The sequence below is a fragment of the Oncorhynchus keta genome, chromosome 16 (assembly GCF_023373465.1).
Source record: "Oncorhynchus keta strain PuntledgeMale-10-30-2019 chromosome 16, Oket_V2, whole genome shotgun sequence".
NCBI classification, from domain to species: Eukaryota; Metazoa; Chordata; class Actinopteri; order Salmoniformes; family Salmonidae; genus Oncorhynchus; species Oncorhynchus keta.
The window spans coordinates 2,185,385-2,194,115 of NC_068436.1; the positions used below are offsets into that span (position 1 = coordinate 2,185,385).

The 8,731-nt window shown below is 41.1% G+C and overlaps 1 protein-coding gene across 1 annotated transcript; it reads right to left on the reverse strand.

Annotated features, from left to right (window-relative positions):
- Positions 1-2,076: 2,076 nt before the first annotated feature.
- Positions 2,077-6,631, reverse strand: cisd2 (CDGSH iron sulfur domain 2). The gene is made up of 3 exons (XM_035789099.2): positions 6,383-6,631; positions 3,736-3,950; positions 2,077-3,209 (listed from the first exon to the last, which is right to left on the reverse strand). Exons 1-3 carry the CDS (start codon positions 6,483-6,485, stop codon positions 3,120-3,122), a joined length of 408 nt encoding a protein of 135 aa, XP_035644992.1. The 5' UTR covers positions 6,486-6,631; the 3' UTR covers positions 2,077-3,119.
- Positions 6,632-8,731: the final 2,100 nt, after the last annotated feature.

Consider the following 8,731-nt stretch of genomic DNA (forward strand, 5'->3'; position numbering starts at 1 on the left):
ACAAGAACACAGTGGCCTCCATCATTTTTAAATGAAAGACGTTTGGAATCACCAAGACTCCTAGAGCTTGCCACCTAGCCATACTGAGCAATCGGGGGAGAAGGGCCTTCGTCAGGGTGGTGACCAAGAACCCGATGGTTCCTCTGACAGAGCTCCTCTGTGGAGATGCGAGAATCTTCCAGAAGGACAACCATCTCTGCAGCACTCCACCAATCAGGCCTTATGGTAGAGTGGCCAAGCAGAAGCAACATCACAGTAAAAGGCACATGACAGCCCGCTTGGAGTTTTCCAAAAGAGACCTAAAGAACTCTGACCATGAGAAACAAGATTATCTGGTCTGATGAAACCAAAATTGAACTCTTTGGCATGAATGCCAAGCGTCACATCTGGCGGAAAACTGGCACCATCCCTACGGGGATGCGTGGTGGTGGCAGCATCATTCTGTGGGTGTTTTTCAGCGGCAGGGACTGGGAGACTACTAAGGATCGAGGGAAAGATGAACAGAGCAAAGTACAGAGATCCTTGATGAAAACCTGCTCCAGATTGCTCAGGACCTCAGACTGGGACCTCAGAAGGTTCACCTTCCAACAGGAGAACGACCCTAAGCACACAGCCAAGACAATGCAGGAGTGGCTTCAGGACAAGTCTCAATGTCCTTGAGTGGCCCCGCCAGAGCCCGGACTTGAACCTGATCGAACATCTCGGGAGAGACCTGAAAATAGCTGTGCAGTAATGCTCCCCATCCAACCTGACAAGACTTGAGAGGATCTGCAGAGAAGCATGGGAGAAACTCCCCGAATACAGGTGTGCCAAGCTTGTAGCGTCATACCCAAGAAGACTCAATACTGTAATCGCTACCAAAGATGCTTCAACAAATTACTGAGTAAAGGGTCTGAATACTTATGTAAATATTGATATTTCAATTTTATTTTTAATAAATGTGCGAATATTAACCTGTTTTTGCTTTGTCATTTGAGAGTATTTTGTGTAGATTGGTGGGGGATTTAATCCATTTTAGAATAAGGCAGTAACGTAACAAAATGTGGAGACTGAATACAAGGAGTCTAAATATCTTCTGAATGCACACAATCCACATCTCAAGGCTTAAAAATCCTCCATTAACCCGTCTCCTCCCCTTTATCTACAGTACACTGATTGAAGTGGATTTAACAAGCGACATCAATAAGGAATCACAGCTTTCACCTGGTCAGTCTGTCATGGAAGGAGCAGGTGTCCTTAATGTTTTCGTATTTTTAAGTAAAGGAGAGCCACACACTCTAGGAGCTCAGATGCAAAAATATTTATGTCCAACGTTGACAGACAAGCGGTCTTATACCCTGATGAAGACAGCTTGTCTGTCGAAACGTTGGACATAAATATTTTTGCATCGGAGCGGCTCTCCTTTATTTTAAGTGTTCTACTCCACTAGCCAGCACCTCGCCTAAATAGGTGTTTCTTTCACCTCTAGATTGTCCTTAATGTTAACACTCAGCGTAGAAGCTACATTTTATTTTACCTTTATTTAACTAGGCAAGTCAGTTAAGAACAAATTATTATTTTCAACGATGGCCTAGGAACGGTGGGTCAACGGCTTTATTCAGGAGCAGAACGACATATTTGTTTTTACCTTATCAGCTCAGGTATCCGATCTTGCAACCTTTCAGTTACCAGTCCAACGCTCTAACCACTAGGCTACCCTGCTGCCCCACACGTATTGTAGTCGCCGTGTTTTTGTTGTGTGTTAGAGGTGAGCAAAGATCTTATCTTTAATGTAGTGATATTTTATTATAAAGGGTCAGATTTTCCTATCACCATCAGAAAGCACAGGTCGGGTCCTAGCGTCAATGTTTTGGAATGGAAAACAGATGCAAATAGTAACTGGTGCTGCACAGGGTATATGTTGGAGTATGAAAACACCACCCAATAGTTGTCAACATTTTTGTTCAGACATAACCCATGGAAAATATGTGTCAAATGATTGTAAATCACTTGTCCAAACAGTTCCCAAAACTTCAAGGCCTACCTGTTTCTTTCTTCTTGCCATTTGACAACACTAATTTTCTGAAACAAAGTAACTCAGGTCAATTTTCTTTTATTTTACAAAAGTATGCAGGCGGGCACAGTTTGCCTAAATTCCAGTAAAACACGAAAAATACAGATCTATGTACTGTAATTGGTCATTAACGTAAGGATCAAGTAACCAAAGGAGCAGATCCCTTCTTCAAATCTTATGTTGTTGAATGAATTAGGAAATATTTGCATGACATTGTCTGAATGCAAAGGAAATTGGACAACTGACATGTTTGATACTGTAAAGGCAACAAAAATTCATTACTTAAATATTTGTGTAGAAAAATAAGGGTTCATTGTTTCTTGAGGGGAGGAGTTTAGTGAAATTAAGATGTTCTGAAATGTCTTAAGATCTTCAGTTTTGAATACGAGGACACAGTATAGTATGAACACAGAATTAAGGCATGTTTTATAAGGTTATGAACAAAGAGAAATGGCAGGGGGAAATCCTGTAAGTGTTTTTGTATGCAAGTGAAAGACTTCAAGCTTACAGTAGTTCGGACAGTAAAGTTTTTCTTTCAACCTAACAAAATATACTACTACCCGAAATAGCAAGTTGCTAGCCTAATTGCAATAGTGATTGAAGTTCAAATTCCCCTCAATGTGGTCCCAATAGTTTGGAACCGAGCGGCGCTACCAAGGAGACCAAGGTTAGCTGTTGTTTCTAACGATAGAGTGAGAGATAGCCGGACTGGAAAATGGCCACTGTACAAAAACTTGTCAGGAGACAATAAGAGGGAGTGGTGATAACATAAAACCTTTCAAACCTTCTCAGTTATTGCCCATTATTGGCAAGTTCAAATAAATAGGATTCACAAAAGTGTTGATGGTAAAAATCTTTGAGGAGTTAAGGCGTCACCAACATTTCTCCAGCATATCATTACTAAAAGCAAAGTATGCGCCACATTTTTTTTTAACCAAAAAAAAAGACAAATTGGCAGAGTGCAAAAGGCTAAAATACAGACAAAAAAAAAATACATTGATTTTTAAAGTAACTAAAGACAGAAGGGAATAAAGACGACGACTCCCCTTACAGTGTTAAAGATGGATTACAATATCTTCTTCTTGAGTATGAGAGGCCCCACGTTGTCTCCAGTCAACTCGTTGTGCTTTATGTGTGATTTGTCACAAACAGGAAACTGCAACAGGAAACAACTTAATATTAGCTGATACACATAGTACGAGGAATTGCTTATAGATAGGAGAACTAGAGCCCCCCCTGCATAGTTGACCATTTATTTAGTCTTATTGCTTCCCCTTGGCCTCAAAAGACCGTGAGAAGGGAAAAATAAACTGCTGACATCCGCATAAATTGCAGAGGTTAGAAGACCACTAGCTATAGCAATAAGTCTTTGCGTCTAACATTATCTAAAATCAATCTCAAGCCAACCCCCCCCATCCAATTTCCTTGGCCCCAACGCATAAAGGCTGATCAGGGCCTGTATTCAAAAAGCATCTCAGAGTAGAAATGCGATCTAGAATTAGGTTCCCCCTGTCCATATAGTCTTATTCATAATCTGTCTGGCAACATTGATTCTCAGCACTCCTACTGAGAGACTTTGTGAATATCTATTTTTTATTTAACAAGGCAATATGGGTGCCGAAATGACTAAGAGGGTGTAGTGTTAGCAATAACCATTCTACTCTACTTCTAGTCCAACTTACCGTTTTGGAGCGCCAGCAGCGGCAGTAGCAGACGTTTGTTCTCTTCAAGTCCTCAATATCGATCTCGTTGACCACTTTGGGGTTCTCCTTCTGGATCTTCAGGTTGATCAGGCTGTCCTTCTGCTTCTTCTTCTTGGGCAGGAAGGGCCTGATGGTGAGGTAGCCCAGCAGGGCCAAGATTCCCAGGAGAGGCAGCAACCGGAGCCAGTCAGAGACTGGGAAGAAAACACACACACACACACACAGATGTTGGATCTCCTCAAATTGTTCCATCCCTGCGGTTCCCATAACATTCTGCCTGGGGTGTCCTGTATCAGTGTCCGATGCTATGACGCCTATGGCACCTTTGAGGGCTGTGTATTTGAATCTCACGGCAATCAAATGAAATGGCTTTTGATTAAAAAGAAGGGTGCCTAATGGGAGAATGTTGATCTCATTATACGATTTCTCTCTCATTCAAAAGGCAAATGTAAAAACACCATCAAATCCGAACAAATAATAAAATAATTGAATGAGGCGCTCATCCTTGAAGCTGCTAGACTGAATATGGCTGTACAGAGGCATCGTTTACACAGGCATCCAATTCTGATATTTTTTTCAATAATCACATCCGATCTTTCACATCAGATCTTTTTCAGAGCTGATCTGATTGGTCAATAATTAGTGAAAAAAATACCAGAATTAGTCTGCTTGTGTAAACACAGCCTTATATATTTTTTCCACTATTTAGTCTTTTGACAGTCTAAACACAGCCATAGTGTCTTTAGATTCCTGCAGGGACATTTCACTTGACTCCCATCTTTTCCTGAGAGTGAAAACATTAAAATAACAAATATAATATAGGCCTGGAAAAAACCTCAGTACTTATGCTACCGACTTCAGGCAATTTATAACTTCAAAGCTACATAGCAATGAAATGAACTATAATTGAGCTTCCATTGCCATGCCAATTATTCCAGTCACTTCATGTTCATGCATCTCCTATAGATTTGCTAGCGAAGACTTATTAAATCAATGTTTACAACGTCAATGATTCTCAGTATGGAGCACCTCAGGGCAATGGGAGAAACCATAATTTACCACTACTGCTTTCCAGACCTGGTTTCAAATCCTATTTGAATTCATTTCAAATATTGTCTGTGCTTGATTGAGCATGCCTGGCTTCATGGACAAATAGAATAGTCCCAAAACTGCATACCCCCTCCCATCTGGCAATCCACACAGAATAGGGGAAAACACTAAAAGCATTTGAAAGATTTGGAAATATTACTTGAACCCAGGTCTGCTGTTTTCCTTAGCAAGGGGCATGTAATCTCCACACTCAAGGATATCTGGTATGAAGGCCCAACTCAGAACCCCAGCCACTAGTTTAGGGCTATTTTTAGGCCCCAAATCTGACACTTTCCTACAGCGTTCACCCCAAAGGTCAAACTTAAGCGTTTCTTCAAGTTGTCAAAGCTTCAAACAACTAAGAGGTCCCATAGCTCATTTAAAGCCAACACTTACAGTGGGTTTGTCATAGTACTTCAATTCAAGGCATAACTTTTCAATGTTGTGCACGGACAGCTACTGTCGTCAGACCTTTTTTCTCTCTCTCACAACTACTCAGAAAAGCTAGTGTGTGAGCCTCGTTCAGGTGTAGGGTGAGAGGAATCGGTTCTCCATTGAGGAAGCACGCCGTCCTAGATTTACACTGCTCTATGGGAATACTGTGAGAGCGTATTTATGGTTTTGCAGCTAAGGCAAAGGAAAGGTTTGTAGACGCACCGTTTAGTGACATCAAATTATATTAGCAAGCAGTTTCAAAGGGAACTTCTATAAAGTCTTGTTCAGTGAGTCTGATTAGCCTACATGTGACTGGTCGGTAACGTTTTACTTAAAGCAGCTTCTCAAGTGTTATTATCGTCTTTTAAACATTTAGACCACCAATGGGCCTATAGTTGGTTCCTTCTGTTTTTAAGGTGACTTTCAGAAGGTAGACACTTTTGCTTCATTGACTGACTGGTCTCAATGTGCCTGCCTGCCATGAGAACAAGAATCATCACTGCTAATAGCATATACTTTGCTCATGTCAAGCAATGAGCTCCATCAACTGAAGCTTGGAGATGGTTGCTTATGCACACGGGAGTATGTCAAACACACATCACTGTAGCCTGTATATCAAAGTATAAAACAGCCTCCACTTGGATTTTAATTTGTACATCTATTTTGTTGTAGCCTCATGTTTCATATGCTTGGAATAACGTGGTTTAGTTTCCTTCCATAGCCAAGAGAGGAAATGTGCTACATACAAACGAAACATTTGTTTGCCTACTCCTACCGTACAGTACACTTGATACAATGTTTCCACTCGGAGTCTGATACATTGTAACCGTACAAGCAAACGTATCTCAAAGTAGTGCACTGTTAAACTACCCTTCAATGTTCAATCAACTTGACTTGAACCAAGTAAGGAACTTTATTCAATATGAAGTGGATTAGCACTTTAACAGCCACACAGAAAACCCCGACAATCTATAATACATTTGAAAAAAACACATTAAAACTGGCGAACTACTGTGGCTAATCTTGTATGCGTGCGTGCATGCATGGGGACAAGCTTTTCTGTCTTTCCTGTTTTCACCATTGCAACATTGTAACCATTTACCTGTTAATCTCGCAAATCCTCCAATCGTTTCGGGAAGGGGGAGCTTCTTGAGGTAGGCTGGAAGCTGGATTTTTATTATCCTTGAAATCGTTTCTAAAACCATCTTGAATGAAACTATAGGCAGGTTTTAGTTTGAGCTGGATATTTCCTGAGGTCCGTTTGCGTCATTACGCTATTTTAGAAGCTCAAGTCTTGACCGGTGCGTAAAAATTGTCCGTGCAATAGAAATAAATAGAGAAGACGCGTAGATGTGTTGGTGAATAGACGCAATTGCGGAAGATGACGCTAAAACATGTAGCCAATGAACGTTGGCAGAGTTGGTGTCATCTGATTGGACAGTTTATAATGAAGCGAATACATAGAAAGTAGCTAATTTAAGCAAACGTGTAATTACTAAGCAAACGTGTAAATGTTTGTATACTCATAATTTAACTCATATAATAATAATTTGATTAGAACTTCAAGAGGAAATTAAACAGGCTGGGATGTATCTATTTGAATAGTCATCCAGTCCGTGTATTTGTGTGTGTGTGTGTGTGTGATGTGAGTAGTTGGCTACAAATGGGATCCACTTAAAGGTTTAGGGGCAACTTAAATCATATATCTATGTCTTAGGCATCATTCATAATCTCAAATTATTTCAGTTTAAAAGATGGCTTTCTCTCTCTCCATAGGACGAAATGGTTTGTCCTTGTCTCCTCCGTCATGCAATCTGTGGTGATCTAAAAACACAGAAGAGGTGAAGTCTTTGTGAATGATGATGTGTTCAGAGAATTTGCTTACGCCTGTCAAATTATTTCAACTCACCTTTGATGAATGGAAGGACTATTGAAATGCACAGAGGAAAAGCATGCATCCCGTTGTACTTTCCATATCCAGTTATCCAGATATTTATTTCCTCATGAATCCCCCCCAAAATATAAACTTAACATGTTATGTGTTGGTCCCATGTCTCATAAGGTGAAATAAAATATCTCAGAAACTTTCCATAAGCACAAAAAAAGCTTATTTATCCCAAATGTTGTGTAGCATATCAAGAAGCTGATTAAAGAGCATGATCATTGTGCTGGGGAAAATACAAGTTTTGAGGGATTGTGCAATTGACATGCTGACTGCAGGAATGTCCACCAGCGCTGTTGCCAAAGAATTGGATGTTAATTTCTATACCATAAGACCCCTCCAATGTTGTTTTAGAGAATTTGGCAGTACGTCCAAACCGCAGACTACGTGTAACCATGCCAGCCCAAGGCATTCACACCCGGCTTCTTCACCTGCGGGATCGTCTGACACCAGCCACCCGGACAGCTGAGGAAACTGTTGGTTTGCACAACTGAAGAATTTCTGGACAAACTGTCAGAAATCGTCTCAGGGAAGCTCATCTGTGTGCTCTTCGCCCTCACCAGGGTCATGACCTGACTGCAGTTTGGCGTCGTAACTGACTTCAGTGGGCAAATGCTCACCTTTGATGGGCACTGGCACACTGGAGAAGTGTGCTCTGAATCCCAGTTTCAACTGTACCGGATAAATGGTGTCGTGTTGCGAGCGGTTTGCTGATTTCAACGTTGTGAACACAGTGCCCCATGGTGGCAGTGGGGTTATGGTATGGGCAGGCATAACCTATGGACAATAAACACAATTGCATTTTATTGATGGTAATTTGAATGCATGGAGATACCTTGATGAGATTCTAAGGCCCATTGTCATGCCATTTATCCGCCGCCATCATCTCATGTTTCAGCATGATAATAGACCCATGTCTCAAGGATCTGTACACAATTACTGGAAGCTGAAAAAATTTCAAATTTCTCCCATTTTCCTGTATACTCACCAGACATGTCACCCATTGAGCATGTTTGTGATGTTCTGGATCGATGTGTACGACAGCATGTTCCACTCCCCGCCAATATCCAGCAACTTCACACAGCCATTGAAGAGGAGTGGGACAACATTTCACAGGCCACAATCAACAGCCTGATCAACTCTATGCGAAGGAGATGTTTCGCACTGCATGAGGCAAATGATGGTCACACCAGATACTGTTTAAAAAAAATCCATGTCCCTACCTTTATTTTCAAGGTATCTGTGACCAACAGATGCATCTTGGGAATTCCCAGTTGTGGTCCTCTGTAGCTCAGTTGATAGAGCATGGCGCTTGCTATGCCAGGATAGTGCTTCTACACCTGCATTGCTTGCTGTTTGGGGTTTTAGGCTGGGTTTCTGTACAGCACTTTGAGATATCAGCTGATGTACGAAGGGCTATATAAATACATTTGATTTGATTTGATTTAGTGGGTTTGATTCATGGGACCACCCATACTTAAAATGTATGCATGCATTTTACCTTTATTT

Bases quoted from the DNA above. Each gene is read 5' to 3' on its own strand.
- cisd2 (XM_035789099.2), bottom strand. From the start codon at position 6,485: ATGGTTTTAGAAACGATTTCAAGGATAATAAAAATCCAGCTTCCAGCC. The intron at 3,951-6,382 runs GTAAATGGTTAC...TTTTCTTCCCAG, and splicing joins AGGATTTGCGAGATTAACAG to TCTCTGACTGGCTCCGGTTG. The intron at 3,210-3,735 runs GTAAGTTGGACT...TTCCTGTTGCAG, and splicing joins GCTGCTGGCGCTCCAAAACG to TTTCCTGTTTGTGACAAATC.